At 36.3% G+C, this 23,940-nt stretch overlaps 1 protein-coding gene across 1 annotated transcript; it reads left to right on the top strand.

Moving 5' to 3' along the window:
- Positions 1–401: 401 nt before the first annotated feature.
- Positions 402–4,732, top strand: LOC120780763. The gene is made up of 2 exons (XM_040113017.1): positions 402–827; positions 4,406–4,732. The coding sequence occupies exons 1-2, from the start codon at positions 402–404 to the stop codon at positions 4,730–4,732; spliced, it is 753 nt and encodes a 250-aa protein (XP_039968951.1).
- Positions 4,733–23,940: the final 19,208 nt, after the last annotated feature.

Raw genomic sequence — 23,940 nt, 5'->3', positions numbered from 1 at the left:
GGTCGTTCATTTTATTATTGTTTATGTTACTTTTCGAGCATTGACCAGTAAATTCTGCATATGCAGAATTTGTACACAAACAAATAAACAATAAGTTATCGTATAACAGCTTAGCAGCTGAACAATTTGATTATTATAAATAGCAGTGACATTGACATTTCAAGTTTAGTTCAGAAGAACCAATAAAGTAGAGTGCAGTTAATTATAACAACTTTGTGTTTTTATTTAATCTTGGCTCTACACACTTAACTGGCGCAGTCACGGGGTTACTTCTCTCAAGAAAAGTAACTAAAACGAACAAAAGCTAAACTGTTCAAGTGAAATTTAAATAAAATAAAATAAAATTAAATTAAAAGTTAAAATATAACTGGCAGTCGAAACGCAGTCAAAAAAAAAAAAAAATGGAAACACATAAAACAGAACAAGCAACCACATCGGCAGTGTCAATAGAAGCTGCAGCAAATCAAACTCCATCTGCTGCAACACGTCACTTGCCACATAACAATCCAACTTTTCAATTACCACTATCGGAAGCACTAAAAGAAGCAGCGAGAATCCAGGAGTTCCGAGGAGATAATACATACGACGTCACATCATTTATTAATGAAGTCGAACTTTTCATCGACTTGTTTGCCGGTACCAACGTGGAGGAGTATTTTTATAAGCGGCACGTCCAAAAAAAAATTCAAGGAGAAGCAGCTAACACAATTAGAGCCCTCGACAATCCAAGCTGGACAGAAACAAAACAAGAACTCCTGAGGAATTTTGGAGTTCGCGAATCGTATCATCAACTGTACCACAAGGCGCTGAACGTAAGAAATTATAATGTAAGTCAATCCTTTTATTATCTTAAAAATATATTAGATAAATTAAACAATAAATATTATCAAGACCCGGGAAAACCAAAAGAGTTTTCTCCGGCAATAAACGAGGCAATGATATTAAAAACATTTTTGAGCAACATGCCAGTGCATCTAGCCAGCATAATACATAGTAGAAGCATAGGGAATCTTAGAGAAGCATATTATTGTCTGGAGGAATGTGGTCTGGTACAGAATAAAATTAGTACAAATAGCAACAACACACAATCAAATAATAGCAATAATTTTAGGCCAAATCGCAACCCAGTAGATCAAAATAATTATCAAGGCAGGCAAACAATTAACCGGTTTCAAAACCAAAACAATAATTCGAGGCAAGATAATCCCCAAACACAACAACAATTTTCAAGAAATTTAGGAGCATATAGAAATCCAATATACACAAGTAGAAACCAAAATAATGTCGCTCATCTTCAAGAAAATAATACCGATACAGAAGAAACTGGTGAAGTAAATTTTCAATTAACCAGCGAGAACAACAGTTTACCGATAGTAAATTTAACAATAGGTAAAAATATAATTAAATGTTTAATCGATACCGGTTCTACGACAACCCTGATCGACGAACATTCGTTAAAAGAATATAAAAGGACTAAATTAGTAAAACCTAACATATATAGTACACTATCAGGACAGACAAAAGTAGACTTTGAAATTATAACAGAAGTACCTCAAGAATTCAATGACCCGAATAAAATGGCTTGGAAGGTAACGTCATTCAGAAATAAAAACTTCAACGGACTAATTGGTCAAAATATACTTAAAGCATTAAATGCAAAAATTAATCTTGAAGAAGATTTTCTTGAAATTAATAACAATAAAATAAAATTCATAAATACGAAAATCCCTACACTAGAACCTTCAACCTTAAATTTGGAAAACGTATCAAAACTCTATAGAGATGATATGAATGAGGAAGAGAAAAAATATATAGATTTGTTTTTGCGAAAATATTCTAATATGTTTTACAGAGAAGGAGAAAAGTTAACCCACACACATAATATAAAACACCAGATAATAACAAATACGAATAAACCTGTATATTCTAAAATATACAGGTACCCAAAGATACACGAAGAAGAAATTAAAAGGCAGGTGAATGAAATGTTGGAGCAAAACATTATTAAAGAAAGCTTTTCCCTTACAATTCCCAATTTGGATAGTCCCAAAAAATCGGATAATTCAGGAAACAAAATGGCGTATTGTTGTAGATTATAGAAAACTCAACGAAATCACAGTCGATGATAAATTTCCTATTCCTAATATAGAGAATATATTAGACAAATTAGGAAAAGCAAATTACTTTTCAACAATTGACTTGGCGAAGGGATTTCACCAAGTATTAATGGATGAAAACGATCAAAAGAAAACTGCCTTTTCTACCCCCTTCAGGCATTACGAATTCATCCGTATGCCATTTGGATTGAAGAATTCCCCTTCCACCTTCCAACTTTTGATTAACTCGGTACTTAGGGAATATATTAACAAAATATGCGTTGTATATCTCGATGATATACTCATTTTTAGCACTTCCATAGAAGAGCATATGAACAGCATAAAACAAATTTTTGCAAAATTAAGGGAGTTCAGTCTTAAAATCCAAATAGACAAATGCAATTTTTTTGCAAAGAAACTGAATATCTTGGTCATACTTTGACCACAGAAGGAATTAAACCTAATTCAACAAAAGTTGAAGCCATTCAAAAGCTAAAGCTTCCCCACACTCAAAAACAAATAAAATCATTCTTAGGTATAACAGGCTACTATAGAAAATTCATAAAGGATTATGCTAAAGTAGCCCACGGACTTACAAAGTACCTAAAGAAAAATACCACAATTAATATAAAAGATACTCAATATATAGATGCATTCGAAAAATTGAAAAAATGCTCATTAACCCTCCGATTTTGAAATACCCAGACTGGTCTAAAAATTTTAAACTAACAACAGATGCTAGTGATAATGCAATAGGAGCAGTCCTTTCTCAAGAAAATCACCCCATCGCTTACGCTAGTAGAACCTTAAACGACCACGAAAACATTATGCTGCAATCGAAAAAGAATTGCTTGCTATCGTCTGGTCAGTCAACTATTTCCGACAATATTTATATGGCAAACCATTTGAACTCCTAACAGACCATCAACCACTTGTTTGGTTGCACACAAAGACGAAAGGAAAAGATATTAACCCAAGACTCCAAAGGTGGCTCTTGAAACTTGGCGAATATAACATACATATTAACTACATAAAGGGTAAGGAAAATAAAGTAGCCGATTTTATGAGCCGAATAAATAGTCAATCAGGCAACATATTAAATACCGAAAACGTTGAAGAAGATAACACCACCTATCAAAATTTTACACCACTCAATACAGTAGTTAACAGATTTGCAACTCAAATTATAATTACAAATAATAAAACGCAAGACACGAAAGTAGCAAACGGTAAAATCAAAATATATATAAATTCAAATGATATTGAGACTAATTATATGGCCGATTTGTTTAGACAACATATAAAGTCGAAAAGGGTAGGAATATATACCGAACTTCCCGATAATTTATACAAGCAGGTTCAATCCAAGTTAGTAGAGTTATTTAACACTGAAATAAAATTTTATAAATGTAGCTTTAACGCGAAAGAAGTTTGCAGTGAAGATGAATTATTTAAACAAATTGCTAAATATCATATTAATGAAACAGGACATGCAGGAATAACAGAAAATTATGAAGGTATCAAAACAAAACTTTACTACAAAAACCTCAAAGTTTTCGTGCAAAAATATATAAATAATTGTGATATTTGCAACAGATCAAAATACAGTAGGAACCCTATTAAAGCAAAATTTAATATCACAGAAACACCATTTGATGTAAATGAAATTTTACATATGGATGTTTACACTATAAAGAAACATAGCTTTATCACATTCATTGATAAGTTTTCGAAACATGCAACAGCCATACATTTAGAAGACAGAAATAGTAACACAATTATAGAAAAATTAGAATGTACTTTTCAATGAGAAGTAAACCAAAAAAATAATTACTGATAACGAGTTCAACTCAATAAATGTCAAAGATTTCCTAAAGTCAGAAGATATTGAAGTACATTTTACGAAACCAAACAACCATACCGGGAATGCAGACGTAGAAAGGTTGCACAGCACATTATCCGAAAAATTTAGAACACTTGAAACACAAAATTCTCAATGGTCAACACAAGAAAGGGTATACAAGTGTATCGAGTGGTACAATAAATCCATACATTCCACAATAAAAACAACACCCTTAGACATAGTAGAGGGAAAGATAGAAAAAACTCTAATTAAAAACAGAATATTAGAAGCAAAAAACAAAATTATAGAAAAAAGAAATGAAAATAGGGAGGAATTCGTACAAAATAATCACGAAGGTTATGTAAAAATTACAAAGCACTTAGGCATAAATATGAGCCTCGTTACAAAAAATTAAAACTAGAAAACATATACCCAAGCAACATTAAAAGAAAAAATAAATTTTCAGGGGCAATGGACATCAACAGGTATATTAATCCTGATGATAATACCACTAGTAATGTCAACATTAATAATCCAACCCATCAACGAAAACCATAATGGATATGTCGAAATAAAATTAACTGATGTACAACTAATTGCGGACTATACAACTATACTACATATTATAGATCTTACTGAAACCGAAAAGACAATAGAAAACCTCCAAGAAAACGTAGAACAACTTAAAATAATAGATAATAAGGAACTTCTCTTATCAGAAATAAAGAAAGCTAGGACTAGACTACATACCCTCCAGATAAACAAAATAAAAGAGGTCTACTCAACATCGTAGGTTCAGGTCTCAAATGGATAGCTGGTACCATGGATGATGAGGACAGATCCGAAATAGAAAATCATATAAGTACAATAGATGAGAATAACCACAACATGATAGAAGCTTTTAATAACAATATACTGATAAATAATAATTTCAACGAAACTATGAGAAAACTAGCTAAAACAATTGAATTGGATAGGCAAAAATTACAGAAAAATTTAATAGCATAGATCAGTCTAACAATGATATTCTTTCACATTTATTTTATATGGATATTATGTTAAAAATAAAAATTTTAAATGATAATATTGAACATATTCAAAACAATATCATTGCTGCAAATAGCAATATTATGGTCAATAATATACTAACATCAGAAGAAATACAAACTTTAGAAATCGATTTCTATAAATTGCAAAATATTAAATTAGGCGTAGCAAAATTTAAAAGTAATAAAATTTTGTTTTTAATAAAAATACCCAAAACAATTGTAAATGTAAAGAGATATTTTCTATCACCACTTGCAGACAATAATAAGTTTGAAATTAACTTTCAAGAAACAGAAATTGTATATTACAATAATAATACATATGATTACTTCAATAATCCTAATGTAAATAAGCTAAGAAAAACAAATCTTTGTATATTCAACAATAATGTATGTCCAAAAATCAAAAATGTAAAAGCAGAAATAAAAGAACTCGAACTTGGTGTCATTCTTGCAAAAACATAAATAACACAAAATTAATAAATACTTGTGATGAACGAAATGTAACATTAAATAATAATAATTTAATAATTTTTAGTAATTGTAAAATAGAAATAATGATAAAACATTTAAAAATAGCTTCGTTAAATTACCCACATTTATGTACAATAATACAAAATTAACCTTATCATTAGACGAAATAGTCTTGAATGAAATAGACAACATCAAAAATATCAAAGAATTAAAATTCGATAAAAATATTCACTCAACATCAATCATTATAACTTTTGTAATCATATTATTGATAATAATTATCACTGTGAGTGCTATTGTCCACATATACAAAAAATTCTCAATACTTAGAATAAAAATTCGGGAGAATTTTCAATCAAGGGAAGGAGGAGTTACGTCAGTAACAACGACGGCAGCTCCAACTCCAAAACCACAGCTAAGGCTTAGCCTCCACAATTAAAAAGCCAATGCACGAAAATACATATAAACAATCAAAAACGAAATATGCCGATTAAGCATAAACAGCAGTTTTAATTATTGTCGCTTATTACTTTGTAGCGACACTTACACTATTTATGTACAGAACGACACTTAAGCAATATGTTTGCATAAGGGTCGTTCACTTTATTATTGTTTATATTACTTTTCGAGCATTGACCAGTAAATTCTGCATATGCAGAATTTGTACACAAACAAATAAACAATAAGTTATCGTATAACAGCTTAGCAGCTGAACAATTTGATTATTATAAATAGCAGTGACATTGACATTTCAAGTTTAGTTCAGAAGAACCAATAAAGTAGAGTGCAGTTAATTATAACAACTTTGAGTTTTTATTTAATCTTGGCTCTACACACTTAACTCGCGCGGCGCAATGTGAGCAGGGGAATCCCAAGGGGCCGGGGTTCTTTCTCTTCTTCTATGGATCTTAGTCGTTAACGACCTTCTTAAGAAACTAGAGGATCTGGGCTGCCGGGTGATTGCCTATGCAGACAATGTAGCACTTATGGTCAAAGGAAAGTTCCTTAGCACCGTATACGAGCTGACGCAGGGATATCTCGGCGTTGTAACAAAATGGGCGGTCGGATGTGGACTCACCATCAACCCGAATAAAATGGTTTTATTCAGTAGAAGATATAAGATCCCAGTGACACCTTTGCCGCAAATGGGAGGTATCCGCCTGCGACCGGCGGATACAGTGAAGTATCTAGGGCTCATCCTAGATAAGAAGCTTTCTTGGAAGTCGAACATCGAGGAGAGAGCCAAAAAGGCATCGATTGCCCTCTACTGCTGTAGCGGAGCTATTGGCAAAAGGTGGGGCCTCTCACCGAAGGTGGTCCTCTGGCTCTATGATACCATAGTAAAGTCCATAATGTTCTATGGAGTCTTTATGTGGTGGAGGGCTTTACAGAAGACCACACTTGGTAAGAAACTCGAAAGCGTTGAACTGGCTGCGCTTATCAGCATGTGCGGTGCATTAAGGTCCACCCAACCGTGGCACTTAATGCAATTCTGAACATAACGCCCGTGGACATTGCCGGAAGGTGTATGGCCGCAAAAGTGGCTATTAGACTCCGGGAATCTGGGTTCCTAAAGGAGCGTGTTTCTGAACACTCAGACATCCTTACAAGCTTTGACTGCATACCGGATCATCTGGATCATGGAGCCGCCATATCAAACTCCCGCGGTTTCTTCTCTACCTATATACCGAAGAGGGAGCTATGGGTGGGAAAAAGCCGTTGGAGGAGAGGGGCAGTAAGCTTCTTCACGGATGGGTCAAAGCTTGGGAGGAAGGTTGGTGGAGGGGTTTACTGTCGGGAGCTCTCCATCAGCTCTGGTTTCAGACTTCCTGACTACTGCAGTGTATTTCAGGCTGAGGTTGCAGCCATTAAGGTAGCAGCAGATCTGCTACTCCGGAGGGTATCCACCTTCAGGGAAGTGACCATTCCCTCAGATAGTAGAGCGGCGATACTAGCCCTGAATTCATTCACAGTGCGTTCAGGGCTGGTTGAGGAGTGTCTGGCTTCACTGTCCCTGGCGGCGACAGTATTTACTATAAGGCTTGTATGGGTGCCGTGCCACAGCGGAATAGCGGATAATTGCATAGCTGATGAGCTAGCAAGGAAGGGTACCCTAGAGTCACTATCGGTAGAATGGCAACGGGTCGGTGCTCTGGTGTCCTCTTGTGTCCTACTACTGGAAAGCTGGGCCTCGCGGATGCTTGGTCAACGCTGGGCCAGCACTGGTACTTGCGCGGTCGCAAAAGCATTCTGGCCCAAGATCGATCACAGAAGATCTATCGATCTCTTCGCCCTCAGTAAGGCAAGCCTCTCTTTAGTAGTGGGGCTCTTGATAGGCCATTGCCTTATTCGCACGCCTGCTGTAAGACCAGAATCTTACCGGATGCCATGCTTTGCAAAAAAGCTGCTTTAGAAGAAGATGCAGCAGAAACTAGCCAGCACTTCCTTCCTTGACTGTCCCGCATTCGGGAGGTTAAGACTTAGATATACTTGGGGCACTATACCTTCAGACATCCTTCCGAACTGGTGGGAGTAGATATCGGTACATTTGCACATTTGTATCAGCCACCAAACGTTTTGCCGATCTTTAAGTCCGAATACGGGAGTTCTATTTTCTATGTCATCACAAAGAACTACATGTATAGTCCACGTGCGCTCTTAGATCGTGCCATTCAACCTAACCTAACCTAAGTACCAGGAAGGGGACGTGGACAATAGCTGGGTGGTCTATATTCACTTTTGCTTTGCAAAATTGCAGTTCGGTCCAGGCTATTAAAAATATACATATGTAAGTACATAAATAAAAACAGTGACTATGTTATTTTTAACGTGCGGCGGAAGGGTAACAATGCGATCGTCCTAAAGGATGAGGTACAGATGTTTTGAGCGGGCTAATATGTGAAGTAGTAACGAAACGGCATAGATAATACTCGAGTTACTGTTAAATGAAGGTATCCAACATTGACCTATCTTGTGAACGGTGCTGATTGGGTCAGACAGGTAATCGTGTAGGATGAATGCTCAATGTCGCGCAACCGACAACAGACGTTGCCGATTATGAGCGTGGTACCGCGGCAAAGAGACACACGCACGCCTCATGGCTTCACCGTTATGGGCTAAGGTTGAGCGGTAACAACTGGATATTAACTTAATTGTCCAGCTCTACAATGATCGGGAGTCTGGACTCTTCTTGAAGGCCTGCAGGCCAAAGAGATACTAACGGTAAAGTAACCTTTGACAGCCTGTTTTTGTAAAGATGTTAGTTTGGAAGATAACTTTATTACGTAAATGAAATAGTTCCGAGTTTACAAGAAAACTTGGCTAACGAGGAGTGGTTGTGGGAAAGAGCTATCATGCCGCTCAAGAACGGATTGGTAGATAAATTGATCTTACAGGAGAGGCCAAGACGGTAATAATACCCCAGAATCCCTAAACTACCTGCGTTAATTTTTATATGGAGCAAAAATGAGTCAAAAATGATATACGAGGGCTGTCTGATAAATAACCGACCTCAACGTGAAGCTAGCGGTACATCTGAGAAAAAAGTTTCTACTTCAAATTGTGCATATCATAATAGCTACTCGCCAAAATTTCAGAAATTTATCTTGCGCAATTATCTGTTGACAGTCGTTTTTGTGAGTTTATTTCGGTGATTTCCCCAAAATGGAAAAAATTGAATATCGAGCAGTAATTAAGTTTTTATTTTTGAAAGGCAATACGCCTTCACAAATCAAAGATGAGTTGGACTCTATGTATGGTGACTCTGCACCATCGTTTACCAAAGTAAAATTTTGGGCAGCTGAATTTAAACGTGGTCGCAGGAGCTTGGAAGATGATGAACGTCCTGGGCGTTCAAAAACTGTAACCACTAACGATAACATCGCTAAAGTTCATCAATTGGTACTAGACGACCGCCGGATTAAAGTTAGGAAATAACTGAGATTATGAAGATGTCAAAAGAACGTGTTTGTCACATATTAAACCAAAGATTTGGGCGTTTGCTTACGCTAGACCACAAACGTGCGCGCATGAACATTTCCTGCGCTCTTTTGGCTCAGTTTAGAGGCAATAAGACCGAGTTTTGGAGAAGTGTGTGAAGTTACAAGGAGACTGTGTAGAAAAACAAAAAAAAAAAATTTTTGAAAAAGTCCCGTGCATCATGGTTAGGTCGGTTATTTATCAGACAGCCCTCGTATTTTTGAGCTGCACCGAAATGTGTCTTTATTAATACTTTCAAGACAAAACTGGTATTTTTACTTATTACTAATCGGTCGTGTCTGGATACTAACGTATATTATATTATTTGTTCAGGTTTATTTACTCATATATATTTTGCTTAGCAGCAGAATAACTTTTGCCAACAGCTGCTACGTGGACTGAGTAGGCAATTGGGAAGTAAAGTCCTCTCTTGACAAAAAAGACCAAACTCTATAAGACACCCTTTATTCCCGTCCTGCTATATGGTAAAGAGGCATGGACGATTACATCATCTGAGTTTTCGAGCGGAAGGTTCTGCGAAAAATTTATGGTCCTTTGCGCGTTGGCCACGGCAAATATCGCATTCGATGTAACAATGAGCTCTAAGAGATACGCGACGACATTGACATATAGTAGTTCAGCGAGTTAAAAGACATCGGCTATGCTGGCTAGGTCATATCGTACGTATGGACAAAAACATTTCAGCTCTGAAAGTATTCAACGCAATACCCGCCAGGAAAAGCAGAGGAAGAGGAAGACCTCCACTCCTTTGGAAAGACCAGGCGGAGAAAGACCTGGATTCGCTTTGAATCTCCAATTGGTGCCACATTGCGAAAAGAAGAAACGACTGGCGCGCTGTTGTTAATTCGGCTACAACCGCGTAAGCGGTGTCTACGCCAGTAAAGAAAAAGAATAAAATAAAGTGAATAAATAAATTATGGTAAGTATTTTACGGTACGATCAATTACATTATTGCGAAAAGTGTAAGAAAGACAAAGTGTCCAGAAAATTCAAAAGCAAATAAACTTTTTAAGTAACACTAAACGCTAGAACGCTTAGTAGGCAGATTTTCCATAATGTGAACAACAAACACGAATAACAATAATGTTTCTAATAAGAATCCATACTAATAGCAACCATAACTGCCTCCACTACATACAGTAGACTCGCGGTAACAAAAACACCGCCTTGTGTGAACAGCGGCTAACATGAACATAATTTTGTTTACACTGACTACTCGGTATTTAAAACGTTATTTTCTTTTCTACATGCATACATATGTATGTTAATTATGGGAATCGTTTTTATAAAACGGGGAATGCCCGTAAATTATTGCTTATGAGTATACTGGGATGGATCGATGTGGATTGGCATTAAAATTAGTGCGCGTTGCTGACTTTGCATGATCTAATCTAAAGTTATTCGTGAAAAATGTCGCAAAAACGACCAAAATACTTGTCTTTAAAGGAAAAAGTTGATGTAATAGAAAAATTAAAAGGAGGATCAAGCGTTACCAGCTTAGCAAACCAGTACAGTGTTGCAAAATCAACAATTTGCGCTATCAACAAAAAAAAAGAGAACATTTTAAAATGTGTGAACAGTACATTTTCTGGGCCTGGCGGAGCGGAAGACTTTGAAGTGTTCTGAACTTCCAAATGGAAAAAGCGCTTTACCGTTGGTTCCTTAAACAGCGACAAAAAAATTACCCTGTCAATGGATTGATAGTTAAAGAAAAAGCTAAATATTTCATTCAAAAATTAAAGAAACTCAAAGCGATTTTAATGCGAGTGATGGATGGTTGCAACGCTTTAAGAAGCGTTGTGGTGTGCGTTTTATTAAAATAAGTGGAGAAAGTTATCCTCTAGACCTGAACTTGTGGACCCTTTCAAAAACAAGCTGCAAGCCAAAATATATAATGCACACGAATCGAGCATATGAATAACAATCAGGAAAGCATTACACAATTTTTAGAAAAACTCTCAACAAAAACCACTAATCATATTCTAAAAGAAGACAATGCGCTATTAAAAATCCAATACATGAATCAGCTTGATTATAATATAGATTTATTATTGAACCATATCTCTGACATAATAGAAGCTGTAATGCTCGCAAAACTTGGTATAGTATCAAAGCTTATTCTTCATCCAAATGAATTGGATGAAATAAGACACCATTTTAAGTCCCATAATATTGACTTAGTTTCGGACGGACACCTTTACGAACTTCTGAAACTCCAAGCATATTATAATAATAGCAACTTAATTTTTAATATAAAACTTCAAAATTTGGCTAAAAGTACGAATTCGCTTTTCCATCTCATTCCTCTTCCTTTGAACAATACGAAAGTAATTAAAACAAAACCATACGTAAGTTACAATAACCACGAGCTCCAATACTTAACAGAGATTTGCCCAAAAATTGAGAACGTGTATTACTGCAAGAGGTTAAATGACTTCGAAAGCACCAATAGGTCAACTTGTATCGCTAGAGTCTTGAATAATAAAACACCAATATATCCTGTGAACGATGTGGGGTCCACATCGAATATATTCCAACCGGAAGATAATTATATAATGGTTATCAACGTAAAGGGACTACCGATAACTTCTGATTGTGGGCAAAACTTCACAATTGAAGGAACCTCCCTTCTCCACTACACGAATTGTTCCGTCACGATAGCGGGAACAACATATAAAGACAACCCTTCAGTCCATTGGGACACAATCTTCGTAGCACCACCAAATCTAGAGAAAATGCAAATAACAGAGACTTTAAGCCTAGAGAAGATCAAAGATTACAGTTTCATCAACAAAAATGATATTACGAGATTAAGAAAGGATGAAATTCAAAGGAGAAACATAATAACGATAACAACATTGATACTCATCACCTTAACTATCACTTGTGTAACTCTGCTATGGAAAAACCCCAGAATTCGGTATTATCCTAAGCCCACTGAAGCCGCTCTGTCTCCACCAACTTCGTTGTGACCATCGCTCTACTCTAAGGGGGGAGGAGTTATATCGTCACTTCAACCCCCACCAAAACCCAGAAGGCACCAATAGAATAATAAGAACATATCATTAAATTTATTTTATTATTTGAGGCATTGCAACAACTGTAATTAATACTTACTTCCTGTTATCAACTTTTGTGCAATTGTTGTTGTTTTAATTTTTACTGACTCTTCAAATTTATTTTACTTGCTTGACTTCATAAGACACCAATGGAATAGTAAGAACATGTCATTAAATTTGTTTTATTATTTAAAACATTGCAAAAGTTGTAATTAATACTTACTTCCTGTTATCAACTTTTGTGCAATTATTATTGTTTTAACTTTACTGACTCATCAAATTTATTTTACTTGCTTGACTTCGTGTGGAATTGGTTTGAGAAATAAAAACCATTATTGGTGTAACCTTCGAAGAAACAAGGTGTTTAAAGTGTTTTATTTGAACGGAAGAAAGTTTGAGCAACATAACTAGCGTGTTATTAAACACCGAATTGTTAATGTACCAGCAGAGTATATTCAAATTTGTCAGAATGCTCGAAAGAAAACTACACCTTATATGGTAGAGTATTTGAATCATACTTTTTTCAAATATTTCAAGGGCATACAATTTTTAAAAATAATTCGTCCTGGTCGCGGAAAGGGTGAATCAAAAGTCACCGATATTCGTGCGATTAAATACACACCGGAAAGGAAAATATTTTATAAATTGCGTTTTCCCGAGCCATGGAGCTATTTACAACAAAGAGTGGACAGAAGTGTTGTGAAAACTGATTGGTCTAATTTGCCACAGCTTCATCAAGAAAGAAGAAAATTAACAGCAAGAAAATACGCAATTGCAATATTTAAAAACTTCTTTGCCAAGAGACTACCAACAATATTATGACGATCTGCCACATGAGTGATATCTTCTTATTTTTATACTCTCGCAACAATGTTGCTAACGAGAGTATTATAGTTTTGTTCACATAACGGTTGTTTGTAAGTCCTAAAACTAAAAGAGTCAGATATAGGGTTATATATACCAAAGTGATCAGGGCGACGAGTAGAGTCGAAATCCGGATGTCTGTCTGTCCGTCCGTCTGTCTGTCCGTCCGTCCGTGCAAGCTGTAACTTGAGTAAAAATTGAGATATCATGATGAAACTTGGTACACGTATTCCTTGGCTCCATAAGAAGGTTAAGTTCGAAGATGGGCAAAATCGGCCTACTGCCACGCCCACAAAATGGCGGAAACCGAAAACATATAAACTGTCATAACTAAGCCATAAATAAGGATATTAAAGTGAAATTTGGCACAAAGGATCGCATTAGGGAGGGGCATATTTGGACGCAATTGTTTTGGAAAAGTGGGCGTGGCCCCGCCCCCTACTAAGTTTTTTGTACATATCTCAGAAACTACTATAGCTATGTCAACCAAAGTCTACAGAGTCGTTTTCTTCAGGTATTTCTATATACAGTTCAAAAATGGAAGAAATCGGATAATAACCACGCCCACCTCCCATACAAAGGTTATGTTCAAAATCACTAAAAGTGCGTTAACCGACTAACAAAAAACGTCAGAAACACTAAATTTTACGGAAGAAGTGGCCGAAGGAAGCTGCACCCAGCCTTTTTTTAAAAATTGAAAATGGGCGTGGCGCCGCCCACTTATGGACCAAGAACCATATCTCAGGAGCTACTAGACCGATTTCAATGAAATTCAGTATATAATATTTTCTTAACACCCTGATGACATGTACGAAATATGGTGAAATCGGTTCTAACCACGCCTTCTTCAATATAAAGCTATTTTGAATTCCATCTGATGCCTTCTCTGTATAATATATACATTAGGAACCAATGATGATAGCGGAATAAAACTTTACAAAAATACGGTATTTGAAAAATATGTAAATGACGTATAATGAAATCTCGATTATCACTTTACCATGCGAGAGTATAAAATGTTCGGTGGCACCCGAACTTAGCCCTTCCTTGCTTGTTTAATATATTTTTTTGTTTTGCTTAATTTATAATTTTCAAACAGCAATGAATTAAGACTGAACTGAAATATTTTTTTGTGATAATAAAATACGCCATTTGCAAAAAAACTGCAATATTTATTTTTCGAAACTGTGCTAAGTCCAATACATCCAAGTGCAAATAACTCCAGAAAATGTGCTAAGTCCAAAAAAGGCCTATATAAAGGTGCTCATTAAATTTTTTATTATATTTTTTTTGTACTTAAATGAAATATCACAGTTGACAAAACTGCGTTAGAAAAAAAAAAATTTTTGAACTTCAATTTTTATTCAGTTTTTTTTTTTTGTTTTATTTAATAATTCAAAAATGGCGCTTAGTACCTTTGCACGTTAAGCCGACGAAATATTGCTTAGTAGTAAAAAAAAATTGTTAGGTTATCACAGCTAAACTGTGGTTACATGTTATGATAAACGTGCTCTGCTATAAACATAAGTACGTTCTCTGCTATTACTTTTATAAAATAACTTCGATGTTTCACCTCTGCCAGCTGTCAACTGACAGCTCAATTTTTTTTAATTCGCTCCATATATTCAGATTGTGCAAAAAGTAACCAATCAATAATTATAAAATAAAAACAAACAATCAATAAAAATCAGTGCTTACAAATTATTATTTTCAATCATAAACAAATAGTACACGTAATAAATCGATAAAAACAAAACAAAAAAAAACAATAATGAGTGCTTAGCAGCCTCACCAGCAAGGCCGTAGGCATTCCTTAAATGCCTACTTCAGTTTTGTCGAGGCAACAAAAACAAAGCCTGGCAAAAAAATGTAACGGCGAAGATAAGTCACCGTAGCGATCAGCGGAAATGGAAATTAAGCAAGCACAGTCAGCAGAAGCAGCAGTAAACAACAATCGGGCAACAACAAATGCGCCGACAGCAGACACTATTCAGGTACTAACTAGCACCCGGACAGCGAAATAAAAGAAAACGCAAGGTGAGAATGTACCATACAAAAAAGGACCATCTGTTCAGACTGGTATTGACCGCTGCGTAAATGTCCAATTAAATCAGCGGTCAATAAGTTTTAATTTCAACCAGGTACGCCAAATGGCAAAAACTATAAATCCTAAATGGCAACAGATTTGCCTTGCTGAGCAAGGAGCCTAACGATGATGTAAAGGGTACCACCACAGTCGTAAATACCAAACCCCCTCCAATTTATTTTCGTGAGCGTAGCTCAAATGCACTTGTCTCCAAACTAAGCAATTTAATAGGCATAAATAATTTTCATATTGTGCCCTTGAAAAAAGGTAACGCAGATGAAACAAAAATTCAAAAATACACTGAGACAGTTCCACAGTTGTTAAGTACTTGTCAAACATTAACAATAATTACTACTCTTACCAACTGAAGAGCTCAAAAGGACTAGTTGTTGTAAAAGGTATAGAGTCTTTGATAAACTTTAACGATGTTCAAGAAAGTAAATATTACTTAAATAGTAAATATTTTTAACAGGAACAAAGTGTCACAACCTATTTTCAAAATAGAATTAATGCCAAATTCTAACCAACTAAAGAAAAATGAAATACACCCGGTGACGAAAGAAATCACACTGCTAACTACAGGGGTTGCCACAGCACAATTACAAGCTACAACAATAACTATAAAAAATCGCTGCGGGGACTTCAATCTGACAGCCAAATATCGCCCACCCCTGTTTAAAATTACAGACATCCAATTCAAAGACTTTTTTGGAACACTAGGCCATAGAATTTTAGCAGGTGGAGATTGCAATGTAAAACACACCTACAACACCGACAACTGTACCACACTGTTATAAATAGACTCAATAACCTTGACGTAATATCTCCTGGTAAGATGACATATTGTATTGAGTACAAAATAAATATAGGGAGAGATATTGACGAAAGCATAAGAGAACTCAATGATATAAAAACTACCGCAGCTGTCGTATCAACGCCAAACAAAAACTATAAGCCGCTTGGTTCCAGAAAAATCTCTAATAGAGAAATAGAAATGCTTGTAAATGAAAAACGGCGGGCAAGATGTGAATGGCAGATAAATCATTCCCCTTCCACTCAGCTTAAATTAAAATCTGCTGTACGTAAATTATAACAATAAGAATTGAACACCGAAATGTATATAAAGAAGCTGTGTCCAAATTCCAACAAGCAAAATTCCCTTTGGAAAGCCCAAAAGTCCATGAAGCCACCAACTGACTCCAACATGCCTATACAAGACTTGGGTGGAAATTTGGCTCGAAGTGACGGGGAAAAGGCTAATTATTTTATAAATCACCTAGAAAAGGTATTTCAACCCAATTTGCCAAAGAACAACTTTTAGCTGTCAATCTTACGCAACACAGCTAAAGAATCGCTCGAGTCTCTTAAGACTTCACCTTCTGAAATTATTGGTAGCATCAAAGAACTTAATCCAAAAAGTCGCCGGGGCATGATAAAATTTCCCCAAAAATGCTAATTGAGTTACCAATTATTGCTGTAGATGTACTCTCTTTGCTCTTCAATTCAATTCTTAGTTTCGGATACTATCCAATTTCATGGAAAAAGTCGCAGATTGTCTTGATAGATATACCTGGGAAAGACTTAACACATTCCTATTATTCCTGTAGAACCCCCAAAGGTGATCTGGTCACTGATGCCCATAGCATACTTAAATTATGGAGGGAACACTTCTCCAGCCTGCTGAATGGCAGTGAACGCACAACACGAGGAGAAGGAGAGCCCGATTCCCCAATCGATGACGATGGAGCAGACGTTCCATTACCCGACCATGAAGAAGTTCGAATAGCAATTGCCCGCCTGAAGAACAACAAAGCAGCAGGGGCCGACGGAAACGGGGCCGAGCTATTCAAACACGGCGGCGAAGAACTGATAAGGTGCATGCATCAGCTTCTTTGTAAAATATGGTCGGACGAAAGCATGCCCAACGATTGGAATTTAAGTGTGCTATGCCCAATCCATAAAAAAGGAGACCCCACAATCTGCGCCAACTACCGTGGGACCGTCAACAAACTGATTGGACCTTATCAGTGCGGCTTTAGACCTGGTAAATCAACAACCGACCAGATATTCATCATGCGCCAAATCTTGGAAAAGACCCGTGAAAGGAGAATCGACACACACCACCTCTTCGTCGATTTCAAAGCTGCTTTCGACAGCACGAAAAGGAGCTGCCTTTATGCCGCGATGTCTGAATTTGGTATCCCCGCAAAACTAATACGGCTGTGTAAACTGACGTTGAGTAACACCAAAAGCTCCGTCAGGATCGGGAAGGACCTCTCCGAGCCGTTCGATACCAAACGAGGTTTCAGACAAGGAGATTCCCTATCGTGCGACTTTTTCAACCTGCTTTTGGAGAAAATAGTTCGAGCCGCAGAACTAAATAGAGAAGGTACCATCTTCTATAAGAGTGTACAGCTGTTGGCGTATGCCGATGATATTGATATCATCGGCCTCAAGTCCCAACGCTAATGGAAGTTCCTTACGGTATTAGAAATTTATTCGATCTTGGGTCCTTGGTGTCATTATTTTTGCTGGTGCAAATTAGTCAAATATCCTTTTGATATGTGGCATGCCAATTTTATCCACTGTATCGCGCGACAATGGGAGTAAATAGATTCCTTAATATTTGTTTTTTTAAGTTTTGATGACAGCAAACACGTCAATGGTGAATACTGCTGAATTCAATTCTATTATAGATGTACAAACCTATCGAAGAACAGCTTTTCTCCTTACCATAGTCCTTCAGAATTTACTCAACACATACCATCGAAACCAGCTAAGTATGGTAAATCCATATCCTTTGAACACTGGTAAAACAAATAATACTCGCGAAAAAAGTCAGAGTAAAATAGTAGTGACGCAATAGGCGGCTTCCCACCGATGAAGTGACAGGTATATCAGTATGGATAACTTTTTTACTACTCCAACAGTTGCCAAACATTTGATATCGCGCAATACATACCACCACCATAATTTTTAATTTTATGGCAGCAAATTAAACTCGGAAAAAATATTAATGTTGTTATGTATCTAAAAAAACAAACCAGATATTCTATTTTTATTATTATGATTGATGAAAAGGTTAGTAAAATTAAATCTTAACAATACAAAAAGTATCAGCATTAGCGACTAAGGCCATCAGCTTTTACATTTTACATTGTGAAAATAGATCTTTAATTTACATATAAATTTAGTAAAGTCTTTAATGTTAGAATGGGTTACATTTGTCAACAATTCACTTAAGTTCGGGTTATTAAGTTCTTGTCTGACATAATCTAATGATTAACAGTTTACAATTAAATGTTGAACTGTCCGATTCTCCAAGTTGCAGTATGGGCAGACAGGCTGTATGGTTTTTCCCATTCCCATTTTCTGGAAAATTCGCACATTCTTCAGGTTTTCCTTTAGCATTCAAAGCATTGAGTTTGGTGGTTAAAGTGAAACGAATGAAATTTTGTTCAATTCTCTTTTGAAAAGCGTTCACGACTTTATGCATTTTAAATAAATATAAGTGATCTACATAGTAGGAATCAAAAAAAACTGTTATTTATATTCGTCAATTCAGGCATTGACCGCTACGTCAATATAAAAAGGAAATAAAGTCCTTCAAAGTCAGCGGTCAATCCTAAGAGATTTCAAGGCGGCACGCCAAATAAAAATAAAAAGGAAGTTTTAAATGGCAACAGATTTGCATACTAAGCAATGGATCAGACGACGATGCAAAGGGTACCACCACAGTCGTTAATGCCAAACCACCTCCAATATATTTGCGCGAGCGTAGCAGTAATGCTCTCGTTGCTGAATTGAGTAAAATTGTAGGTACTAACACTTTTCATATAGTGCCTTTGAAAAAAGGCAATATAGATGAAACAAACATTCAGTCCTACACTGAAAAAAGTTTTATGGATATAGTTAAATTTTTGTCAAATAAAAACAAGAATTATTATTCGTACCAACTGAAGAGCTCTAAGCGCCTAGTTGTTGTAATCAAGGGCATAGAGTCCGCCGTAGACTCTAGTGAAGTCAAAGAAGCATTGGAAGAATGCGGTTTTGGAATTAAAACAGTTGTAAATATATTTAATAGAAACAAAATACCACAGCCAATGTTTAAAATTGAATTGCTGCCGAACTCAAACTAACTTAAAAAAATTAAACACATGCAATATATAATTTGAAATATTTGCTGCATCGTAGAGTAACTGTTGAAGAACCACATAAAAGAAACGGTCCGGTACAATGTACTAACTGCCAAGAATATGGGCATACTAAATACTTATGGTATTCTACGCAGTGTTCGTGTGGTATGTGGTGATTTACATCCCACTTCTAAGTGCACCCTTAAGAAAGAAGAATTAAATAAAAAATGCAGCAATTGCGGAGGAAATCACACTGCTAACTACAGAGGTTACCCTGTATATAAAGATTTGAAATCGAAGTTGTCACAGGGCATTCAAGCACGTCGTAACCAAATGTTACAAACACCCCGTAATGAAATTATGTATAGCAACCTCAGAAAAAAGGTCTACTCCTATTACTTCTAACAATAGTAATATGCAAGGAAGCTATGCAAATGTGGTAAAAAGCAACACTGTATAAATTCAACTGCCGCAAAATCCTCCAAATGGAGGCATTGAAACTATGATTATAAATCTTACGTAGTGTATGACACAATTCATGTCGACCATGCAAAACATGATCCCAGATTTAATAAAATCACAAAATCAAATGTTGCAAAATTTATTAAGTAAAAAATGAGTTTACTAAATATCTGTATATGGAATGCTAACGGTGTTAACCAACATAAATTAGAGATGATCAGATTTCTGTCTGAGAAGAATATCGATGTAATGCTTATTTCAGAAACTCATCTAACAAATAAAAATAATTTCAATATACCGTGATTTAGACTATGTGTTACAAATCATCCGGATGGAAAAGCTAAAATAGTAAATAAAAAAAGGCTAAAATATAAAAAAATTGTCAGTAGCCACTTTAATATTGAGTACAAAATAAATACAGGAAGAGATATTGACGAAAGCATTAGAGAAGTCAATGATATAATAACCAGCGCAGCTGTCTTAGCAACACCAAACAAAAGTTATAATCCGCTTGGTATCAGAAAAATCTCTAATAAAGAAATAGAAATGCTTGTAAATGAAAAACGGCGTGCAAGACGTGAATGGCAGATAAATCGCTCCCCTTCCACTCAGCTTCAATCGAAAACGTGAGGAAGAATTGAACACCGAAATGTATATAAAGAAGCTGAGACCAAATTCAAACAAGCAAAATTCTCTTTGGAAAGCCCAAAAGTTCATGAAGCCACCAACTGACTCCAACATGCCAATACGAGACTTGGGTGGAAATTGGGCTCGAAGTGACGAGGAAAAGGCTAATTGTTTTGCAAATCACCAAGAAAAAGTATTTCAACTCAATTTGACAATCTTACCCAACACAGCTAAAGAGTCGCTCGAGTCTCTTAAGACTTCTCCTTCTGAAATTATTTTTATCATCAAAGAACTTAATCCAAAAAAGGCGCCGGGACATGATAAAATTTCCTCAAAAATGCTAATTGAGTTACCAATTATTGCTGTAGAGGTGCTCTCTTTGCTCTTCAATGCAATTCTTAGTTTCGGGTACTATCCAATTCCATTGAAAAAGTCGCAGATTATCTTGATAGATAAACCTGGGAAAGACTTAACACAGCTGTCTTCATACAGATCAATCAGTCTTCTACCCTATCTTTCAAAAGTAATTGAAAAAGTATTACTAACAAAGATGTCTCCTTTCCTCCATGAAAATAATACAATACCAATGCATCAATTCGGTTTTCGTGCGAAACATGGCACAATAGAGCAAGTAAATAGAATTACTAACGAGATAAGGAAAGCATTTGAGCACAGAGAGTACTGTTCAGCAATATTTCTAGATGCAGCTCATGCGTTTGGTGTGGCATGAAGGTCTTTTATATAAGATTAAAAAAATTCTACCTTTAGAATTGTATAAAACAATGGAGTCTTCTTTAAAAAATAGAAAATTTATGGTAAAAGTGGGAGATTTCCTATCTGATGAACGATAGATAAGGGTTGGTGTACCCCTGGGCAGTGTTTTAGGCCCAACACTATACATCATATATACAGCAGATTTCCCAACAGCTAATAAGGTATTAACTTCCACTAAAAGTTATTCGTTAAAGAAACAAAAATACATAATGGTAACATAACCTATAAGGGCTATAAAACATAATACTATATATTTTGCTTACCTCACAAAAGTCACGGTGAAGAGATTTAAATTAAAGCACAAAATATTAGGCGTAAAATAATGCCCATTCCGGATTTGGATTTAATATATGAAATATAATAGTGGTGAACACACGGAAGATTAGTAAATTATAGACATACATAAGTAAATTCTACAAACTCGAGTCAAGACATGTGTGGGACATATGATGCCATAGCCTTTTCATTCGACGGTACATAGTATATGTATGTATGTATGATGGCGATACCATATGGTGTGCGTTTCAAATCTAACCCTGAATGATATAATTCATGTATGTAAATGCATTCTACGCGTGGCGCAAATTCAAAACGCCCAAGTGGACTAAAACGCTGTGATGCTCACTTTTTTCGCGCAATCGCTCAAAAAAAGATTATAATTAAAAATAAAATCGCCAATTCAGGAGGATTCCTGGTTTGCATTTTTCACGAAAATCAAGGAATCAGTGCCGAAGGTCAAAATCAGGGAATTCCCTGACAAATCAGGGAATATGGTAACCCTAGCCATGTAGTAACAACTTTTGGGCCCAGTCAGTCTATTCAACTAGATAAAACTGAATGGAAAACAATCACAGGATCTTTCCATATGTGCATTGTATTGGCTTTAAACAGTACAACTAACATTAAACATTATATTAATTAACTAATATTTTGTATGTTTACTACTACCGATACCAGGGTACCCGGTTGCCAAATGGAAGATGGTTGAAGTTTAAGTTAATTTTAATGACATGATTAAATTTAAATGCTTTTAAAATTGGTTAGCCTTCGATGTAAATAACGACGATCCGGGAACTTAAGATGAAATATTTTTTTATGTTATTCATCCTAATACATCGTCAACCCGGTCATTAATATAAGTGTTAAAGAAGAAAATAAAGCAATAACGATTAAGAAAGAGTTAAGTTTAGTATAACCAAACCTGTTATACTATTGCATCTTACAGGATAGAAGCCGTTTAAACTACTTCAGGTGTTCGACTTTTTTGTTCGACGAAATGGTGAAACGATTACAATCAAATTTGGTATAGTACATGTAGGTAAGCTTGTTTTGGCATTTACTCTAGTGGCCATATAAAGGAGCGCACATTCGATGTGGGATTAGCGGTGGAAGAGACACTCCGTTGCCATGTCCTGGCATTCACCCCGGCGGATGAACGTCTAGCTCCAATCTGCATTAAAGCGAAGTTCTTCAACACATCGCTGGTTTGCGCCCACGCTGGAAGAGAAGGACGATGGGACCAAAGATGCCTTCTATGAGCGCCTAGAGCGCACTTATGAGAGCTGACCCCTCCAAGATGTCAAAATCGTGTTTGGAAAATTTAACGGCAGGGTGGGCAAAGTAGGTATCTCTAGCACAACGGTTGGTAAATTCAGCCTCCACGATGAAACCTCCCCAAAAGGGTTGAGGCTGATCGTCTTCGTCGAGGCTCGAAATATGGTTTTCTGTAGTACTAGATTCCAGCACAATAAAATTCGTCAAGCTACCTGGTTGTCTCCTAATCGAAAAGCCACCAACCAGATCGACCATGTTGTGATAGACGGAAGAACCGTTTGCAGTGTTTTAGATGCGCGCACGCTCCGAGGTCTTAACATCGCTACGGACCTTTATCTTGTGCAGCAAAAACCGCAAGTCAACAAGCAGAAGGAAAGAAAGGAACGATGTCAAGAAGCTGCAATCACAACAAACGGTCTTCTACTTGACTTGCACTCCTGCTCTCTGAGAGTGCTCATCAGCAACTCGATATAAAGGATCTATGGGACGGAATTTCAAGCTCCACACGTACAGCTCCAAACGAAACCATTGGTTTTTGGAAAAGGAAAGAAAAGCTGGTACGATGAGGAGCACACGACGACAACACGTGCGGGGTGGGATAGATAGTTGAATAGGGAAGCGAGGCGCAGTTGCAGACAAAAACAGAGAGATGTCGAAATGCGTGAGTATGAAGAGCTTGACACATGAGCCTACAGGGGTAATACTCGAAAATTCTACCAGAAAATTCGGCGACTAACAGAAGTTTTCAAGACCGGAGCATACTCTTGTAGAACCCCCAGAGGTGATCTAGTGACTGATGCCCAGAGCATACTAAAAGTATGGAGGGAACACTTCTCCAACTTGTTGCATGGAAGTGAAAACAAAACACCAGGATAAGGCAATCCTGATTCCCCAATCGATGACGATGCAGCAGACGTTCC

This window comes from Bactrocera tryoni, unplaced genomic scaffold, assembly GCF_016617805.1.
Source record: "Bactrocera tryoni isolate S06 unplaced genomic scaffold, CSIRO_BtryS06_freeze2 scaffold_25, whole genome shotgun sequence".
Classification (NCBI taxonomy): Eukaryota; Metazoa; Arthropoda; class Insecta; order Diptera; family Tephritidae; genus Bactrocera; species Bactrocera tryoni.
This window is presented reverse-complemented; position numbering and strand designations above follow the sequence as displayed.